Source organism: Protopterus annectens, chromosome 8.part0, assembly GCF_019279795.1.
Source record: "Protopterus annectens isolate FY-2018-M chromosome 8.part0, PAN1.0, whole genome shotgun sequence".
In the NCBI taxonomy this organism is placed as follows: domain Eukaryota; kingdom Metazoa; phylum Chordata; order Ceratodontiformes; family Protopteridae; genus Protopterus; species Protopterus annectens.
In genome coordinates this window covers 1,197,765,013-1,197,788,043 of record NC_056741.1, presented here as the reverse complement: position 1 = coordinate 1,197,788,043, position 23,031 = coordinate 1,197,765,013, and the positions used below count along the sequence as shown (strand labels likewise).

General features: G+C 46.7%; 1 protein-coding gene across 1 annotated transcript in view; it reads right to left on the bottom strand.

Moving 5' to 3' along the window:
- LOC122808430 (trypsin-like) overlaps window positions 1-11,138 on the bottom strand; it is a 91,938-nt gene extending 80,800 nt beyond the window's left edge. Inside the window, exon 1 of the mRNA XM_044079392.1 lies at window positions 11,113-11,138. Coding sequence (XP_043935327.1) covers window positions 11,113-11,138 — 26 coding nt within the window. The remainder of the gene's footprint in view (window positions 1-11,112) is intronic.
- Window positions 11,139-23,031: the final 11,893 nt, after the last annotated feature.

Genomic DNA, 23,031 nt, shown 5'->3' with positions numbered 1-23,031 from the left:
GATGGTGATGATGATGTTGGTAGAGTGCAAATAAACTGATGAGGATGTCATTAGTGTGCACAAAAACTTATGATGATGGGGCTAGACTCCACACTGATGAGGATGTCTGTAGAGTGCACATAATCTGATGAGGTTCTGAATGAAGTGTACATAAACTGATGATGTTGGTAAAGTGCACATAAACTGAGGATGATACTAGACCACAAATAAACTAATGATGGTGTTGGTAGAGTGCACATAAACTGAGGATGGAGTTAGACTGCACATACGCTGATGAGGATGTGAGTGGATTGTACATAATCTAATGCTGATGTGCAGAGAGTGTGTGAAAACTGATGATGATGGTGCAGATAGCATATATATAAATGCATATCGATGTTAATTCTGTTTACACTAACTGATGCTGATGTGGGTAAAGTATCTGTAAACTGATGGTAATGCAATACTGCACATAAACAGTCCCCACTAATGATGCTGGTAAATGCTAAATGTATAAGATCTGATGTTGATGAAGCTATGATGCAGGCATGATGTATATAAACAGATGATGCGACCAGTGTACATAAACTTAGAATGATGTAAGCTGAGTGCACATAAACATAGCATAATGTAGGTGAAGTGTACATAAACCGCTGATGGTGTAGGTAGAGTATAGCTAGAGTGAAGCACACATAAGCTCTGGTAAGATCAGAAATCATGCTAGGGTCAGGCTTAACAGCTTTATTTTTTTTCCAGATTTCAGATGGTGCTGCATGCGCTACAGTTTATGTCCAAGAATGACAGATCAGTCAGAAAAAATGGTAGCAATGAGGTGATGTGATAATTTTATTGGTCTAATTAACCAACCTACCTTAGCTTTTGCAGTAAACAGGTCCTTTGTCAGGAGCTACGCAATAGCATTTCACAGGACATTAAGTACTACTAGTTGACTATAGATCTGATAAATGGTGAAAAGGCAGACGATCTGAAGAGAGGAGCCTCCGATGTGTACCACTGATGTGGGAAGTTATAGATTGATATTGTATCCCAGGATCTCCCAAGATATAGATGGAGGCTGTACCATGGATCATCCATTGTTACTAGCTTATATTGTCAAAATAATAGATAACGATGCCTGGAAAGCAGATCTAAAGTATTCATGTTCACAGACTCCAGAATGTTTGCACAGAAACACCTATTACCAACCCCCTTGTCCTGTTCAGTTTTAAAAATCCCATTGAAATTGCTGCCTGAATATGGGCAGGAAACTTGTTCTAAAGTACTTACATGATATTAGTTAGAATCATTGCTCTTCTATCACTCCAACATTATGGAACAATAAATGTCAGATTATTATGGGTATGTATTATGGCCTATGACTTTACCTCAAGTCTCTACTGCATTCTTAAATCAAAATTAAAAAAAAGAACTTTATAAGCTAGATACAGTTTTCCATATATAAGCCAATAAAAATACTATAAAGGTTAAGACATTATAATCATGATTGATCATCCAAGCTGCTTCATAATGAAATTAAATTTGTGAACTTCTGTAAAAACTCTGCTGTTTCTATGTCTGATGACGAATAGACTTAAATGCTGTTGTTATAGCCAAGAAAAGCGCAAATTATTATTACAAAAATGCTAGTCAGAATTGTAGGGTATCAAATTCAGACTGTGTTAAAAAGAAGGCCAAGTTGGAATAAGACTTTATTCTGTTACCTAAACTTTCTGGTTGTCCGAGTGCTTTTATCCATCACTGGGTCTTTCAACTCCTCCTTCCATCCCTGGACTTTAAATGACTTAGGGCTGAGGCTGACTTAAATCTTAAGGGTGTCCTGAAGGGGGTCACCCCACCCTGGGACTTCCTCTGACTTAGGGCTGGGGCCAACAAGGAGCTTAAGAGTGTTCTGGAGCATAATGCTGGTGATTGCTTTTGCCTGGGATTTTTTTTTTCATTTAATGAGCTACCTTCATTTTCTGTAACCTTCTCCTGCATATAACTATTTCATCTGAAGACTACTCCTCTATATCAACCACTCCTCAGCAGCTCAGATGCCTTTGACTCTAATCAAGCCCAAGCCTCCTGAGCCATGGCTAGAGCTTTGCTCCTCTATACCATGGTGCTGGCTCCATATCTTTAACATGTGAGTTTCTACAAGAGTATGGTGATTTGCATGTGCTACAGCTTCCTTCACTGACGCCATCTCATTTCTTTCCATTTATTAATACTAAGGGACAAGGATGTTAATCAGTTTTTAAGATGCAAAGATATTGATTCAGTATACATATGAACAATTAGTGTCTTTTAGTCATCTGCATACCTTTTCATGCAAGCAGACCAAGTGGAGTTTGCAGAGGGAAAGGAGAACATAGAGGTGAAGTGACATTTTATAACCTATTCACTTAAACAGATCTGACCACTTGTAATATAGTTTATCACTTATCTGCAAATGCCTCACTAAGAGTAAAGTACAGTTTTGTACCTACCATAAATGTAGATGTCCGAACTGGATAGCATCTGCAGTAAACCCACTTGTTATGACTGCAGATGCATCCATGAAGGACATCCATCTGTGATTGAGCCACATGCCATGACCTGTGTTCAGTCAGCAGAAGAGCTCACATGTGGCTTGTTTCAGATGGTAACAGGAATTTTATATACAATCTGTTTTCCCTAGTAATACACCTCTGTACAGCTGCTTCTCTTAGGGACAGCAAATTGCAATTGACATCAGCTTAGCTCTAAATAAGTTTTATTTAATGCATCAGGCTTCTGTATAGCTGCTAGTATATTTGGACAGTTTTTGAAATAGTGTACAGGCTAGCTTAGCAATGCAGGCCCAGCTCAGACACAACAGGCAGGTTAATCAGTAAACCAACCTGTTTGCTGAAGCTACATCTAACAAATGGATCAAACAACAGTTTATGGCCCTGAGGTCATAGAACATTAGCAAATATTATGTTTAAAAGTTCTAGTTCCAATGTCACAAGTGTCACAATAACTGCAAACATACTAATTCTTATAAAAGCCCTTTGAACACATTATCAGCCTTTGCCTCTTACCAGTTATCAAGCAGAACACATTTTTTTAAGAACAGAATTTGATTTTTATAATGCACCATCACCAGATTCAATTTCATAAGTGTTCTGCTATGCAATAGAATCAGATATTACTGTTACAACAAATGTTTCATTTTCCCATCAAGCGAATTTACTGTATCTCTCTTTTTCATATTAATTTTGATACTTTGTAATCTTAGTCCTTTCTATATGAATCCTCCAGATAATACTGCAAAAATCTATTAAATACAAATAAGTAATAATTGTATTATATCATAGTTCTCCTTGTATACCCCATGCATCCAATATGCTTTCTAAGCGGTGTGATTTTATACTTTTTCAATGTTTTAGATAATTAAGAAGTGACCAGTACTGTAAATTCAACTACTGCAAGTAAAACAGTTCTAGAAATATTGAATTTGTATAAAAGGGCACATGAAAATGTGCAACATTAATTCTTTCGTCCTTTCCTTGTTTATGAAACAATCTAAAAGGGCAAATTAAATTAAACACTTGCCCTTTTGTAACTCGATCATAACTAGCTGTGTTTTCCTCTTGCACTCATCTACTATTACTTGATTTTACAGTAAAGTTAGAAATATTTGCAGTATATGAAACAATGCTTTTGTTGTTGTTTGTTTTGTTGGTCCATTTACCAAAAAACTGCATGCGTAACAAGTACAATTTGTTTTATAGGTAACCATTTGCTGAGCAATTTTTATTTATTTCTTTAGTTAGTTAGTTATTTAGTTAGTTACTATTGTTTACCGGGTATGTCCAGTTGAGACAGAGGCCCATTATCAGTAAAGGCCTGGGGAGAAAATCTCCAAAGTATAAATATCCATAAATTAAAATTTACATAAAATCACATAATACACAAAATTATACAAAGTCATTCACATAAAAACTACAAATATTACACAAATTATAAGCAAAGATAAAGTTTAAATAATCAAAGATATCTTTGCAAATGAGCTGAATATTTACAATACAACACAGAATTTGTAGAAAATAAATTAATATTGAAAGACTGTTAGGATAGACAAGTATAAGTGCAATTAAGTAAGAATCACCTAAGATGTAGTTAAATATAAAGAAGGAATACAAAAGGCATTAAGCAGAGTAAGGAAAAAAGTTATAAATTGAAGGATAGATTAGTTAATACACAGATAAAGATAATGTGCTGGTATTTAGGAAAGGAAAAGAAAATATATCAGCCAGGTTTGGAATAAGAGCACAGGCAGTTATTAGTAAAATGTTCTTTCAGAAGATATTTGAATTTGGAGTGGTTGGCAGTGTTTAGGATTCCTTGAGGTAGAGAATCCCATAAAGTGGATATATGGTTAGAGAAAAAAGAATCACCAAAACTGTTATTGGATTTGATAACTTTTAGTAGGTTTTTATTAGAAGATCTTAAGGATCTAGGCAGGAGTAGGTCTGAATCAGGTTATTAAGAGAAGGATAGCTGTTAGGATGGTAGAATATGGAATGGGTGAAGTTGAGTTGATTAAAGAAAAGTAGGTTAGGGAGTTTAAGCCATTTTAGGTGATGCACTGCAGTACAATGATGAGCTCTATAAGGGAGGTTAGGGGCAAATCTTCCAATTTTATTGTAACAGGTTTCAAGTTTATTTAAGTCAGTTTTTTTTGAGGTTGGTTAGAATTGAAGATGCATACAGTAGAGAGCAAAGAATGTATGTTTTGAGCTTAACTATACTCTGTCCCCGGGATTCATGAAGCTTGGCGCAAGGCCGGTGTAAGGCTTGCGGCGGTGCAGTGAATAGTCGGCATAGCAGCGCCATATGCATAGTAATGAGTGTGCGCCGCAACCACAGACACGTGCGGAGGGCACGTGAGCGAGCCCAAGTAGGATGCGTCCGGAGGTGTGGCCAAGCCGGCAGGCGATGAGCAACCTAAAGTGCTGACTTCCACAGTCCGCCAGTAATAGTAACCGCACCAGCCAGGGCCCGTGGATAATGAAACGTACGCAGACTATGCAACATAGTACCCGTTCACACAAAACGGAGAACCAAACATTAACCCACGAAGTCCTAAGTGTACCCGTCCAAGGAACAAAGGATAGGCGTAATACCGTGTCCGTCCCGCAATGCACTGTCAGTGGGCATACCCAGTGAAGGTGTACCACAGCATGTCAGCGTGCCGCACCGACATAGAAGTAGCGACATGGGCATGGTCACCAGCAGTAGTGAGAGTACACAGCCGGGTAGCCGTGTCGATATAACAACAAGAAGGAAACAAGATACCCTAAACACAGGCAAACATGTGCATAGCAACATGTACCACACCCAGCAATGTGCTCGTCGCATACACATAGGACGGCGTATGTCTAAGCGTAATATCCAGAAGCAGAACTCATGCATGCAAATGTAATACACAACAGCCCCGTCATAGCATGTAACCCGCACCCATGTACGACCGTGCACCCAACCCAGCTAGCAGCCTTGCACAGCTACACACCTACACACAATGGGCATACCTGAAATGTAGTAGGAAGTATTGTCCTAGGCAGTGCCACGCGGGCAAATATGTACCCCACATGTTAACATCCCACCTCAGGTACAGATATCCAAATGGCTGCATGTGAATGTGTCGGCAGAATGTGTACATCCCGCATGTGGTATGGACCTGTCAAAACCCCATAGGCATGCACACGCCATGGTGCCCATAACTGTACACATCTGGACAAGGCGGTATGTTCAGCCACCGTACCAATGATTAGCTATGCAGACATGTCAAACACAACATATATGGCGGAACATCTGCCTACAAAACAGGACGCCCTAACAGGGTGCCACAGGCACAGAAGGGGAAGGTGGGACATCACATGTTGAGAGTAGCGTTGCCGGACGGCCAAACACCCATGGCCAACGCAAAGGACGGAATAACATGTATATGCCTGGATGGATGGGTATGTCATAGCATGGGAATAGGCCAAGCTATACACCATAATAGCCATGTGTACCACATACAAACAGCCAGTAGCACGCAGTAGTAATGCATGAAGGCATACACAACTGTGGGAATAGCACAGGACATATGGCACGTGCCAAGTGTTGATGCATGACACAAATGTCCAGGATGGGGCCCCCTGCAAAGAGGAACATGTGCCAACCCCACCTCCCACAGATGTACTGGCAGTGAAAACACATGCCAAACACACACCAACACTACCGTCCATCCCACGACAGCAACGGAGGCTGGTCAAAGACCACCATGACGCGTGCACAAACAGGGACACGTGTAACCGTTGCCTTAACACCCCCCCCTTAGGCCAAAGAATAATAGAATGGACATATGCATGTAATGCTGTGAAGGATGTGTGGTAGTCCTCAGTATCACAGAGGTAGGTACACAGATACACTGTAATCAACCGTGACGTATGTGCACTGTAGACAGCATACCTGCAGGTAATACATAGTTCAATCACGTGCCACAGAAATATACACATAAGAATGAGGATAGGGGATAGACAAGTGTGAATGGGACAAACTATGAACATAGGTTCATAGGTCCATAGGTACAGAGTAGGCTATCTACCCAAGGGCAGCCATAACCCTAGGCCATAGTTAGGTTTCCTTTGCCAACCCTCCGGTCTGGAGATAAAATGCCTATTATATTGCTGTACCTCTGTCAAGCAGTGACAATGATGTAATTACAGGGGTATATCTGCAATCCCCCATCCAACGGACAAGATCCCCCTCGAACAAGGCTAACAAGGTTCTCTGCCTCACATGTACTGTGATGTAGTTCCACAGCATAGTGAGTGTCTGGGTGATGTATGTGTCACTCCAACACATTCTATTAATGACCGTGTCAAGGTTCACGTCACCTGCCCTTGTGGTTCTGAGGGATGTAGATCCAGTAGGTGAAGCATAGTCATCAAATATGGGTCGACATGGCCTCGTATGTCAGGCACAGGTCACCACTGAACAAGAGGTATGTGACTGAATGGAGCAGGAGTCCTTACAGTGGGGCAGCATAACACAAATCCCTGACACTCTGCATCTGTCTGACGATGAACCTATGGGGCCTTCCCAGCTGCTGTAGGTGTCGGGTCAGATACCTTCCGAATGGGGCAATGTACTCAATCATAGGTGTAACGAGTAATGAGTACAAGGAGACGATGACCTACCATGATCTAGATGTGAATCCCTGCACGATCAGGTGGGCAAAGTAGAAGTTCTACCAAACGACGATAGCAACGTGTGTGTCAAACGAATGGTGACTGACAACCTGGGTCCCCAGATCCCTGGTAATTCCCCCGTGCTCAGTGGACTGCCACCCATATGGCGGACAGGGGTGACCTCTTACTTCCCGATGGGTATGACTATGCATTACCTGGCATTTAGCTGTAGGCCATGTCCCTGACAGCAGATATCCATATCTGGGAGGCCCCTTTGAAGGATATCTGTGTCAGATGTCCGTCCCACTATGGCACCCGGTTCGCAGTCATCTACAAACAATGTCAGCCATAACACCCCTGTGTGTGCTTGTACTGTGGAAATGTAGATGTAGACAAAGAGTGGACCCAGGGCAGAGCCCCGTGGAACACCGCCTGTGACAGGCAGTAAGTCTGACATGCTGCCAGCAACTATGACCGCGTGGGTTGTGTCACCTAGCCAGTTTGCAACCCATCCTGCGATGTACGTGTTCACATCCAAGCCGATGGGTTTATCAATGATACCCGAGGGGGGTATTGTGTTGAAGGCCTTTGCCAGGTCGAGGTAGGCTGTATGGACTGCATGACCCTCATCAATGGCCTCTGTGACTGTCCCTAAAACGTCAACCAGGATTTAAACGCATGATCCGCCCCTGACCAAGCCAAACTGGGTTGGATGCAAAGTATGCAGGTCCCCTATGTTGTCATCTATGGGCCGCAGTATGATCCTTCCCCATGTCTTTGCAGATAAGTCTTCTCATGCTAATGGGATGGTAATAACCAGGGTCAGTGGAGGCACTGGCCCTGTGAAGTGGGACTACAGTCGCCGTGCGCCACAACTTGGGTACGTTACCCGAGGTGAGGCGAAGAATAAACAGCTGTCCTAACTGTGGGTCTAATTCCTCAATGAGATCGCGGAGTACACAGTCGGGACACCAGCTGGTCCCATGGATGCTGTGTTCACTACCTTGGAGAGAGCATGTCCCACCCCTGCATTACAGAACATTCGGGGGCCACAATCCGCTGGTACAGACATCTCTCCATGTGGGGGGGAGGGGGTGGAGATGTCTTCACCGAACCTGTCAGCCAGTATGTTGGCAATGTGTGTATGTTTAGTAAACTCCACATCATTGTGAACCCAGTCAGAGCATATCTGGGAGTTACCTCTCAGGTGTCCAGCATAGCAAATGAAGGCCGTATGATTGTCTGTCGGTTCCTTGGAGATATATCTGTGGAACCTGCCCCGGACTATGTCATGAGAGCCTGTAGCTCTTCACATATAATGAGCAAGGGTGTCATACCTCACAAGGAGTCTGCTCTGCCTTGTAGTAGCCACCTCCTCTCATTGTACAGCTTGTGTATGGCTGGAGTACACCACACTGGATGCTTGGCATTGGTACAATGACCCACAGTTGGGTAAGGGAATGCCTGATCCATGCAGTCCCGTAGGTGCCGGTAGAAGGCATATGTAAGTGATGCAGTGGCTTGAGTAATGTTGACCACTGGCTCAGGGTCCTTAAAGGAGACCACAGTAGTGTTTAGAATTGTGAATTCGGCCTTTGAGAAAGCCATGTGTATGGTAACAGGCACCACCCACAGCATCGTATGTCAATAGCAGAAGCCATTGTCCAAATAACATAGATTAACTTTAGTATTAAAATATGTATTATTATTCATTTAGTGATATGTGTCTGCTAATTACACTTGCAAATGGCCGGTAAGACCGGGCCAAAGTGCTCGTGATTTACCTGTTATGGTGGTGTCATTCTGACAATAAAGTGGCGATACTTCCCTACTGGGACCTCTGGGGATTATTTAAAGCAGTTGTTAACCTGCATCATTGGATGTACACCATTTGGTTCCAGTTTTGGAAAACCTGGTTTCCGTAGCACTACACACTATGGGTAGTCAAGCAGACATCCGCGATTGGGGAACATACAGCAGCAGTCAAAACCACTGGCCACATGGACACAGTCCGACAAGCTCTACACTTTACATATGCACATTGGTGTCCATTGTAGGACCCAAAAATCGTCCCGTACGGAATACCATCCAGCCGTCATCGTTCAACCAGCAGAAGCGACAGTCGTGACCACGGCACAGCTAGACATATGCACCACCAGCGTGTTTAATGTTGATGACAAGTGTCCATGTAATGCAGGACATATGAACAGAAAACCCCAGACTGCCGAGTCCATAGACGTTATCCGTCCACATCCCAGTCCCGCACATGAAGGATGTGTAATGGGTACTGTCGAGTGTTGCAGCCATGGGATCCTGGGTATGCAGAAACGGGGCTCGGTGTTGTTTGGCAGATAAGCCGTTGTCCCGCCCCGTGGGAGGGATGTGGGTATAGCACATGCCTTACCCCCCACTAATAATGCAAAACATCCACCGGAGAATGCTAAATGCAGCTGTGAAATGTGTACAGCCCTATACCAGTGTCCAGTAGGCATTTCCCATGGACGGACAAACGTACGGCCAAGATGGCACCCATAACTGCAAATCCAGGTGAATTACACAGCTACAGGAAGGCATAACACAGGAAATACAGGTGGGAACTACAGTGGACACTCCCCATACAAAGTTGGACCGCCGTGCGAATACCGGCGTACGCAGCACTCAATCTGCCAGCACCAAAATGGGGATTACTCGCTGCCATGCTGCGGAACAAATGGGCGACCTGTGGAACACATACTAATGGCACACCAACAACGTCAACTAGGAAGTTCAGTCAAAACCACCCGCCAGATGGACACAGTCCAACAAGTTCTACACTTTACATATGCACATTGGTGTCCATTGTAGGACCCAAAAATTGATACCTATGGAACATCATATAGCTGTTATCGTTCAACCAGAAGAAGCGACAGCCGTGACTACGGCACAGCTAGACATATGCACCACCAGCGTTATTACGGTTGATGACAAGTGTCCATGAAATGCAGGACATATGCACAGAAATCCCCAGAGTTCTGAGTCCATAGAAGTGCGTCCACATCCCAGTCCCGCACACATGAAGGATGTGTAATGGGTACTGTCGAGTGTTGCAGCCATGGGATCCTGGGTATGTAGAAACAGGGCTCGGTGTTGTTTGGCAGATAATCCATCGTCCCGCCCCGTGGGAGGGATGTGGGTGTAGCACCTGCCTTAATCCCCACTAATAATGCAAAGCATCCACCGGGGAATGCTAAATGCAGGTGTGAAATGTGTACAGCCCTATACCAGTGTCCAGTAGGCAATTCTCATGGATGGACAAGCGTACGACTAAGATGGCACCCATAACTGCAAACCCGGTGGAATTACACAGCCGCAGTAAGGCATAACACAGGAAATACACATAGGGACTACAGTAGACATTCCCCATACAAAGTTGGACCGCCATGCGAACACCGGCGTACACAGCACTCAATCTGCCAGCAACAAAATGGGGATCACTCGCTACCATACTGCGGAACAAATGGGCGACCTGTGGAACACATACTAATGGCACACCAACAACGTCAACTAGGATATGTAAACTATGGCGTTCCCACTTATAAAGAAAACATGCTTCAATGAATACATAGGGGATCAACATGTTCTGGTGGTGTTATGTTGAAAATACAGTGACAGATATTTCCTATTGGGACGTCTGAGGTTTATTTAAAGCAGTTGCTAACCTGCATCTTTGGATGTACACCATTTGTTCTCAGTTCTAAAAAACCTGGTTTATGTAGCACCACGTAGTATGGGTAGTCAAACAGACATCCGCGATTGGGGAACATACAGCAGCAGTCAAAACCACTGGCCAGTTGGACACAGTCCAGCAACATCTAACTTTACATATGCACATTGGTGTCCATTGTAGGACCCAAAAATTTATCCTAACAGAATTCCATCCAGCCGTTACCGTCCACCAGATGACGCGATAGCCATGACTACGGCACAGTTAGACATATGCACCACCAGCGTGTTTAAGGTTGATGACAAGTGTCCATGAAATGCAGGACATATGAACAGAAATCCCCAGATCGACGAGTCCATAGATGTGCGTCCACATCCCAGTCCCGCACACATGAAGGATGTGTAATGGGTACTGTTGAGGGTTGCAGCCATGGGATCCTGGGTATGCAGAAATGGGGCTCGGTGTTGTTTGGCAGATAATCCGTTGTCCCGCCCGTGGGAGGATGTGGGTGTAGCACATGACCTACTCCCCACTAATAATGCAAAGCATCCACCGGATAATGCTAAATGCAGGTGTGGAATGTGTACAGGCCATAACAGTGTCCAGTAGGCAATTCCCATGGATGGACAAGCCTACGACCAGGATGGCACCCATACCTGCAAGCCCGGTGGAATTACACAGCTGCAGTAAGGCATAACACAGGAAATACAGATGGCAACTACAGTAGACACTCCCCATAGAAATCCAGACCGCCGTGCGAATCCCGGCGTACACAGCACCCAGTCTGCTAGCAAGAAAATGGGGATCCCTCGCTTCCATACCGCGGAACATATGGGCGACCAGTGGAACACATATTAATGGCACACCAACAACGTCAACTAGGAAGGTCATAGGATGGTTAAACTATGGCGTTCCCACTTATAAAGAACATCCTTCAATGAATTAGTAGGATCTACATGTTTTGGTGGTGTTAGTTTTGACAATACAGTGGCGGATATCTCACATCGGGACATCTGAGGTTTATTTAAACCAGTTGCTAACCTGCATCATCGGATTTACACCATTTGGGTTCAGTTCAGAATAAACTGGTTGTCGTAGCACTACATAATATGTGTAGTCAAACAGTCAGCCGCGATTGGGTAACATACAGCAGCAGTTAAACCCACTGGCCAGATGGACACAGTCCAACAAGTTCTACACCTTACATATGCACATTGGTGTTCATAGTAGGACCCCAAAGACTCATCCGTATGCAATGTCAACCAGCTGCGATCGAGAGACCCAGAAGAACTGACAGCCATGACTACGGTACAGCCAGACATATGCACCTCCAGCGTGTTCAAGGTTGATGACAACTGTCCACGAAATGCAGGACATATGAACAGAAATTCCCAGATTGTAGAGTCCATAGAGGTGCGTCCACATCCCATTCCCGCACACATGATGGATGTGTAATGGGTACCGTCGAGGGTTGCAGCCATGGGATCCTGGGTATGCAGAAACGGGGCTCGGTGTTGTTTGGCAGATAATACATTGTCCCGCACCGTGGGAGGGATGTGGGAGTAGCACGTGCCTTACTCCACACTAATTGTGCAAAGCATCCACCGGCTAATGCTAAATGCAGGTGTGAAATGTGTACTGCTCTATACCAGTGTCCAGTAGGAAATCGCCAGGGATGGACAAGCGTAGGACCAAGATGGCACCCATAACTGCAAACCCGGTGGAATTACACAGCTGCAGTAAGGCATAACACAGGAAATACAGATGGGAACGACAGTAGATACTCCCCATACAAAGTCAGACCACAGTGCGAATACCGGCGTACACAGCACTCAATCTGCCAGCAACAACATGGGGATTACTCGCTGCCATACTGCGGAACAAATGGGCGACCTGTGGAACACATACTAATGGCACACCAACAACGTCAACTAGGAAGGTCATAGGATGTTTAAACACTGGCGTTCCCGCTTATAAAGAACATCCTTCAATGAATTAATAGGTTCTACATGTTCCGGCTGTGTTATATTGACAATACAGTGGCGTATATGTCCTACTGGGACTTCTGAGGATTACTTAAAGCAGTTGCCAACCTGCAGCATTAGATTAACACCATTTGGGTTAATTGTAGAAAAACATGGGTTTCGTAGCACTACATAATATGGGTAGTCAAACACACATCCGCGATTGTTTGACATACAGCAGCAGTCAAAACCACTGGCCAGATGGACACAGTCCAACATGTTCTACACTTTACATATGCACATTGGTGTCCATTGTAGGACCCCAAAAATGTATCCGTATGCAATGTCAACCGGCTGCGATCAAGAGACCCAGATGAAGTGACAGCCGTGACTACGGCACAGCTAGATATATGCACCACCAGCGTGTTCAAGGTTGATGACAACTGTCCATGAAATGCAGGACATATGAACAGAAATCCCCAGATTGTCGAGTCCATAGAAGTGCGTCCACATCCCATTCCCGCACACATGGAGGATGTGCAATGGGTACCGTCGAGGGTTGCAGCCATGGGATCGTGGGTATGCAGAAATGGGTCTCGGTGTTGATTGGCAGATGATCCGTTGTCCCGCCCCATGGGAGGGATGTGGGTATAGCATATGCGTTACTCCGCACTAATAATGCAAATCATCCACCGGAGAATGCTAAATGCTGCTGTGAAATGTGTACAGCCCTATACCAGTGTCCATTAGGCAATTCCCATGGATGGACAAACGTACGGCCAAGATGGCACCCATAACTGCAAACCTGGTGGAATTACACAGTTGTAGTAAGGCATAACACAGGGAATACAGATAGGGACTACAGTAGAGACTCCACATACAAAGTCAGACCGCCGTGCGAATACTGGCGTACACAGCACTCAATCTGCCAGCAAGAGAATGGGGATCACTCGCTTCCATACCGTGGAACAAATGGGCGACCTGCAGAACACATACTAATGGCACACCAACAACGTCAACTAGGAAGGTTATAGGATGGTTAAGCTATGGCGTACCCACATATAAAGAACATCCTTCAATGAATTAATAGGATCTACATGTTTTGGTCATGTTAATTTGACAATACAGAGGCGGGAATGTCCTAATGGGACATCTGCGGATTAGTTAAAGCAATTGTTAGCCTGCATCATTGGATTTACACCATTTGGGTTCAGTGTAGAAAAACCCGGTTTACGTAGCACTACATAATATGGGTACTCAAACAGACATCCGTGATTGCTGAACATACAGCAGCAGTCAAACCCACTGGCCAGATGGACACAGTCCAACAAGTTCTACACTTTACATATGCACATTGTTGTCCATTGTAGGACCCCAAAAATTTATCCGTACGCAATGTCAACCGGCTGCAATCGAGAGACCCAGATGAACTGACAGCCGTGACTACGGCACAGCTAGATATATGCACCACCAGCGTGTTCAAGGTTGATGACAAGTGTCCATGAAATGCAGGACATATGAATAGGACTCCCCAGATTGCCGAATCCATAGACGTGCGTCCACATCCCATTCCCGCACACATGAAGGATGTGCAATGGGTACCGTCGAGGGTTGCAGACATGGGATCGTGGGTATGCAGAAATGGGGCTCGGTGTTGATTGGCAGATAATCCGTCGTCCCGCCCCGTGGGAGGGATGTGGGTATAGCACATGCGTTACTCCCCACTAATAATGCAAACCATCCACCGGAGAATGCTAAATGCAGCTGTGAAATGTGTACAGCCCTATACCAGTGTCCAGTAGGCAATTCCCATGGACGGACAAACGTACGACCAAGATGGTCACCCATAACTGCAAACCCGGTGTAATTCCACAGCTGCAGTAAGGCATAACACAGAAAATACAGATAGGGACCACAGTACACACCCCCCATACAAAGCCAGACCGGCATGCGAATACCGGCGTAGACAGCACTCAATCTGCCAGCAAGAAAATGGGGATCACTCGCTTCCATACTGCGGAACAAATGGGCAATCTGCGGAACACATACTAATGGCACACCAACAACGTCAACTAGGAAGGTTATAGGATGGTTAAGCTATGGCGTACCCACATATAAAGACCATCCTTCAATGAATTAATAGGATCTACATGTTATGGTGGTGTTATTTTGATAATACAGTGGTGGATATTTCCTATTGTGACTTCTGAGGATTATGTACAGCAGTTGCTAACCTGCATCTTTGGATGTACACCATTTGGTTTCAGGTTTAAAAGACCTGGATGTCGTAGCACTACATAATATGTGTAGTCAAACACACATCCGCGATTGGGGAACATACAGCAGCAGTCAAACCCACTGGCCAGATGGACACAGTCCAACAGGTTCTACACTTTACATATGCACATTGGTGTCCATTGTAGGACCCAAAAATTTAACCCTATGCAATAGAAATGTGATGGAGCAAGCGACGCTGAAGGAGTAACAGCCGTGACTACGGCACAGTTAGATATATGCACCACCAGCGTGTTTAAGGTTGATGACAGGTGTCCATGAAATGCAGGACATATGAGCAGAAATACCCATATGGCCGAGTCCATAGAAGTGCGTCCACATCTCAGTCCCGCACACATGAAGAATGTATAATGGGTACCATCGAGGGCTGCAGCCATGGGATCGTGGGTATGCAGAAATGGGGCTCGGTGTTGTTTGGCAGATATTCCATTGTCCCGCCCCGTGGGAGGGATGTGGGTATAGCACATGCCTTACCCCCCACCAATAATGCAAATCATCCACCGGAAAATGCTAAATGCAGCTGTGAAATGGGTACAGCCCTCTACCAATGTCCAGTAGGCATTTCCCATGGATGGACAAACGTACGACCAAGATGGCACCCATAACTGCAAACCTGGTGGAATTACACAGCTGTAGTAAGGCATAACACAGGGAATACAGATAGGGACTACAGTAGAGACTCCACATGCAAAGTCAGACCGCCATGCGAATACCGGCGTACACAGCACTCAATCTGCCAGCAAGAAAATGGGGATCACTCGCTACCATACTGCGGAACAAATGGGCGACCTGCGGAACACATACTAATGGCACACCAACAACATCAACTAGGAAAGTCATAGGATCCTTAAACTATGGCGTTCACGCTTATAAAGAACATCCTTCAATGAATTAATAGGATCTACATGTTTTGGTTGTGTCATTTTGACAATACAGTGGCGGAAATTTCCTAATGGGACATCTGAGGATTAGTTAAAGCATTTCCTAGCCTGCATGATTGGATTTACACCATCTGGTTTCAGTTTAGAATAACCTGGTTAACGTAGCACTACATAATATGGGTAGCAAAAGGTTGGGAGGATGCTTGTTTGGTTGGGGTGTTTTTTGCACAACACACACAAAGGGAGTTTGTTTGTCAAGGGGATATTACCTAGGGGGCCAATGGCTCACAAGGGCAGATAGCCTAGTACTAACCTATGAACCTATGAACCTATAATACATCCGCGATTGGGGAACATACAGCAGCAGTCAAACCCACTGGCCAGATGCACACAGTCCAACAAGGTCTACACTGTACATATGCACATTGGTGTTCATAGTAGGACCCCAAAGATTCATCCGTACGCAATGTCAACCAGCTGCGATCAAGAGACCCAGAAGAACTGACAGCCGTGACTACGGTACAGCCAGACATATGCACCCCCAGCATGTTCAAGGTTGATGACAACTGTCCACGGAATGCAGGACATATGAACAGAAATTCCCAGATTGTAGAGTCCATAGAGGTGCGTCCACATCCCATTCCCGCACACATGACGGATGTGTAATGGGTACCATCGAGGGTTGCAGCCATGGGATCCTGGGTATGCAGAAACGGGGCTCGGTGTTGTTTGGCAGATAATACGTTGTCCCGCACCATGGGAGGGATGTGGGAGTAGCACGTGCCTTACTCCCCACTAATTGTGCAAAGCATCCACCGGCTAATGCTAAATGCAGGTGTGAAATGTGTACTGCTCTATACCAGTGTCCAGTAGGCAATCGCCAGGGATGGACAAGCGTAGGACCAAGATGGCACCCATAACTGCAAACCTGGTGGAATCACACAGCTGCAGTGAGGCATAACACAGGAAATACAGATAGGGACTACAGTAGACACTCCCCATACAAAGCCAGACCGCTGTGCGAATACCGGCATACACAGCACTCAATCTGCCAGCACCAAAATGGGGATCACTCGCTTCCATACCGCGGAACAAATGGGTGACCTGTGGAACACATACCAATGGCACAATAACAACGTCTGCTAGGAAAGTCATAGGATGGTCAAACTATGGCGTTCCCACCTATGAAGAACATCCTTCAGTGAATTAATAGGATTAATGTCAATTGACCATGGAATACACCTAATCAACATCAAAGACCCGCTGGCACCTTATGGCACACAATCCAAATCACACATAGGTAGATGAAACAGTCAACGTAGACATTGTCCACGACAGGTCACAAATGGTATACAAAGGTTACTTCATAGACATGTAAGCGCTTTCACCTGTAGGCTCCGTGAGACTTACACATAACATAGAAGCATCCAGGTTTTAAATATCCCCCCTTACACTTTCATTTGTTACTTTCTCAGCAAACAATGAACATGTAACCACAGCATAGAAAGCACAGACGCAATGTTAACTACACACACATATATTAACATCTCAGAAAACATCCGATTAACACATGTATTATATGATATTGTACTATGCCTAATACTCATCAATCAAAGATCTAACAATATATATAGAAGATATGCATATCATATCACTGTAATACAGTGGTACAGAACTGAAAGAGTGGACAAATGTGTGTTAACTCTACATCTGTACCTAAACTACATTCCTGTTACGGGGGTTTAATCCACCTGCTTCTCAAAAGAGGCCTCATCAGTGTTCCATCGGTCAGCCCTGGTGTGTGGCCAACCCTCCACCTAATAATCCATCTAAATCCGCATTCTATAGCATACCTGATGAGGTCCCCCCTCTGGTATTATAACCTAGCCGTCGTAAAACACCGAATGTAGATGTATGCCTTGTGATGTGCTCATAGCCGGCGGTAGGCATACGCCAATCCTGCGGCTGCCCAGGGCGCCGCACTAGTAGGGCCACCTGTCTAGTAGGTGTGTCATGTAGGTATACCAAGATGGGGGCACCATGTGCTTTGGTGGTGGGCACCATGGAGCCCTACAGCCTAGGGCAGCAGTCGATCTAAGGCCGCTGCCGTAGGAGGGGTAGTACGGTCTGCAGGTATGTGCAGACATGCACATGAAACAGCGGTCCACAAGGATTACCCATAGTGGCGACACCTGCACAGATGGCTATAGCGGGACACACACACGGCCATGCATACAGCACAGGTAGACATACACACACCATAACTAGGCAATTACACACAAGGTTTATGGCGTGTACGGGTACAGTGTCAGTACAGCAAGGATAGCTGTCTGCCACGATATCCAGCTGATGTCTTTAGGGTGTTCTGGAATACGGACGGTGCATGGACAATGAGTGGATATGCATCGTACCACAGTTCTATGTGTCAGCCATGCAAATATGCGATACATGGGAAAGACAGCTGTCCATGCAAGAGCAGCACTACGGGCACAACATAGGTACGTAGATATACAATGACAGAGATACAGACGGACACATGTGGCAAGCCCGTGAGTGTAACATACACAGCACCACCCCACCACACCATAGCAGGGTGCACGTGGAGAACACGCTATGGAGGTCGCCAACCACAGCAGGCACACAAGCAGTACACGAGCTGCGTCTCACCATCCACAAACACAGGGATGGCGGCAGGATATGAGTGTTCTGCGGAAACCTCAAAGCCATACCCTATGAACCCATGCAGCTGGGAGCATGGACACACACACATGTGGCAGGCATGGTGATTGACCACACCCCCACATACCCAACCGTACAAAAGAATGACACAGGTATGGAATGCGCTACGTGGACCACCGAACACACCACCGTCAGAGGCACATGTACAGGTGGGTGACAACATCCGTAAAGGAAGGCCGCTGATAGCCAAGGTATGTGTTGCAAAGCGTCTAAAAGCATGTTCATCTGCAGAGGCAGCTGGAAACACACACACACACACACACACACACACACACACACACACACACACAGGGAAGGGCCAAGAGTCGAACCTACGCCTACCTACATGAACTCACTACAGCATGAAGCATTTACAGAATGCGCTACCGAGATTACTGAGAACAGCGCTGTCAGAGGCATACTTCTAGGCGGGTGACATCACCCGTAAGGGAATAGCTGGCAATAGCCAAGGTATGTGTTGCGAAGCGTCTAAAAGCATGTTCATCTGCAGAGGCAGCTGGAAACACACACACACACACACACACACACACAGGGAAGGGCCGACAGTCGAACCTACGCCTACCTACATGAACTCACTACAGCATGAAGCATTTACAGAACACGCTACCGAGATTACTGAGCACAGTGCTGTCAGAGGCATACTTCTAGGCGGGTGACATCACCCGTAAGGGAATAGCTGGCAATAGCCAAGGTATGTGGTTGAAGCATCTAAAAGCATGTTCATCTGCAGAGGCAGCTGTAAACACACACACAGGGAAGGGCCGAGTCGAACCTCGCCTACCTACATGAACTCACTACAGCATGAAGCATTTACAGAATGCGCTACCGAGATTACTGAGAACAGCTGTCAGAGGCATACTTCTAGGCGGGTGACATCACCCGTAAGGGAATAGCTGGCAATAGCCAAGGTATGTGTTGTGAAGCGTCTAAAAGCATGTTCATCTGCAGAGGCAGCTGGAAACACACACACACACACACACACACACACAGGGAAGGGCCGAACCTACGCCTACCTACATGAACTCACTACAGCATGAAGCATTTACAGAATGCGCTACCGAGATTACTGAGCACAGCGCTGTCAGAGGCATACTTCTAGGCGGGTGACATCACCCGTAAGGGAATAGCTGGCAATAGCCAAGGTATGTGTTGCGAAGCATCTAAAAGCATGTTCATCTGCAGAGGCAGCTGGAAACACACACACACACACACACACACACAGGGAAGGGCCGAGAGTCGAACCTACGCCTACCTACATGAACTCACTACAGCATGATGCATTTACAGAACACGCTACCGGGATTACTGAGCACAGCACTGTCAGGAGGCATACCCCTAGGTGGGTGGTATCATCTGCAGAGGCAATGCGGCCGATAGGGAATGAAGACAGAGTGCGCAGTCACACAGCCTGTTACCATCCCAAGGTGGCCGTACAGTAACACGGTAGTGCTGCAGTCGGGAATACCAACTAACTATGGAGCAGTACATCACGACATGAATACGGGATGCACCACATGACAGTATACCCTATGAGAGGGCATCCGGCGTGCAGGATGTAGGCAGCCAATGTGGCATGACAGCCACATATGAGTCACCTGGATGGTCACCATGGCTATGCAGGATGTCATTGGCCATGGCTACACGCCTAGTAGCAGACATCGGTGCCGACTGTCGTGTGTACCCCCGACAGGTGTACTGGCCATGCCTCTCACACCTAGCGGTTGCGAAGGGGAGACAGACATGCTCACGGGGTATCAACGCAGTCGGCCACGGTGTGCACTGTACTGTGTGTCCATCTACACAGCTGCTTACTGGGCATGCTCAGACACTTAGAATCGGCACAGTGCAGACATGCATACACATGGGGCGACGGCATGGGAGGCAGACTGTGGACCGTCGTGTGTGTCCAGCCACACAACAGCAACCCGGCCATGCCACAGACGTGGCAGTTGCGAAGGGGAAACAGGCATGCACCCGGGGTATCAATGCAGACGGGCGCGGTGTGCACTGTACTGTGTGTCCATCTACACAGCTGCTTACTGGGCATGCTCAGACACTTAGAATCGGCACAGTGCAGACATGCATACACATGGGGCGGCGCCATGGGAGGCAGACTGCGGACCGGTGTGTGTCCAGCCACACAACAGCAACCGGCCATGCCACAGACGTGGCAGTTGCGAAGAAACAGGCATGCACCCGGGTATCAATGCAGACGGGCGGTGTGCACTGTACTGTGTGTCCATCTACACAGCTGCTTACTGGGCATGCTCAGACACTTAGAATCGGCACAGTGCAGACATGCATACACATGGGGCGATGGCATGGGAGGCAGACTGTGGACCATCGTGTGTCCAGCCACACAACAGCAACCCGGCCATGCCACAGACGTGGCAGTTGCGAAGGGGAAACAGGCATGCACCCGGGGTATCAATGCAGACGGGCGCGGTGTGCACTGTACTGTGTGTCCATCTACACAGCTGCTTACTGGGCATGCTCAGACACTTAGAATCGGCACAGTGCAGACATGCATACACTTGGGGTGACGGCATGGGAGGCAAAATGTGGACCGTCATGTGTGTCCACCCACACAACAGCGACCCGGCCATGCTCACACACGTAGTATGTGCTACGCGCCATCCGGCATGCAGACAGAGTGCACACATTGCAAGTCACGGCCAGGTAAACCCATACACACGCACAGGGTGGACACACATGCAGTCACACGTACACACACAGATGACAGCACAGGCGCCACGGGTGCAGGCTGAACATGTACACACCGAAGTGAACACTGTAGCTGCTATGCCAGCACCATGTCATCGGTGCAGCAGTATGCCTCACGGTCCAGAAACTGCATGTGACATATGTCCAGAAGACTATGTGGTGGTGTACGTCCGTCGTGCAGAGTACACATGTACTATCAATGATCCCACAGGTGTGATGTAGTCCACCCGTACTGGTATACATGGACAGGCGTGCTCCACACATGCCACGGGCCTGACACAGGTATGACACATGACTGCAGCTGTACCACAGTGAAACAATGTCCGGATATGTCACATATGTGGTTTCCAGGCTGTGTGCATGGACTGCACGCAGGACACATACGAAGCCTGTGATGTACCACATGCATGACACAGGCGTACGCGGTAATACACACACGAAGGGAAGGCGGACACATGTCTGTGGTATGCACCCCCTACAGGGTGTAGCAGTGTTCACAGGGACACATACCCTTGTACAGTTTGCCTGTGACAGCTGTGATACCAAACCACAGTCCATGTTCCATGTATGTTGACACACATGTCACAACGTAGCAATGCATACACACATGGCAACAGGGGATACATGTGACACGTGTACTGTGCATGGTGCAGCCATGCAGGGGCGGTGTCTGGTGTCCGTAACACAGTTGCAACCCCCTCCCACATGCATACCCATCATGGGGGCCGTCATATGGTGGCATAGTAACAGCACGCATGGCAGTCTGTGTGTACACCATTTGTTTAAACACCTGTCCACATGCATGTGTGCAGGTGCTGGTCACAGGTGTGTCACACACCATCCTACCCTGCCATGTGCATACAGTCCGCTATGTCGCCTTTACATGACAGCGCTGCCATGATGCATACCCATCGGCCATGCGGGATCGACCATATGTCACATTGCCACTGTAACCCCTACCACCACCCAAGTGCAGATATTGGCACAGCTGCCAGATACAGTGGTAGTGCGCAGGATGCACCACATACCGCTGCACGCCTGCACAAATCCCATGTAGCGGGTGTGGCATTCCTAGCACCAACATGTGTGCAGGAATGTGTGCCCATGTATGCCACAGATCGGGGGAACTATGTGCCACGTGCCACACATCACTGTACACCATGGTAGAGCTCTGTACCTACCTCAGTGTGGGGTGCACCGATGTGGATGGTGTAGTACATGCAACACGTCATCCCTCCGTGTAGACATGTGTGGCCACCACCATGTCAGTGTGTCAACATGTGTGTATGTCTGCTGCCTGTTGAGAGGGTGTATGCAGATATCGTGTTGTGACTGGACACTGACCACACAGGGTGACCATCCCGTAGTGGTGCTGCATTGTACAGCCCTGTCATTTCCATACCTGTGAGCCTTACTGGCCACCTGTGCAAGACCACCCCCTGTGACATGGCGCGTCGGTGCATTGTCTTGTGAGGGTGCCGACCACACAGACAGGTGTCCCCATCTGCACACAATGGTGTGTGTGCCATAGAGGTGTATGC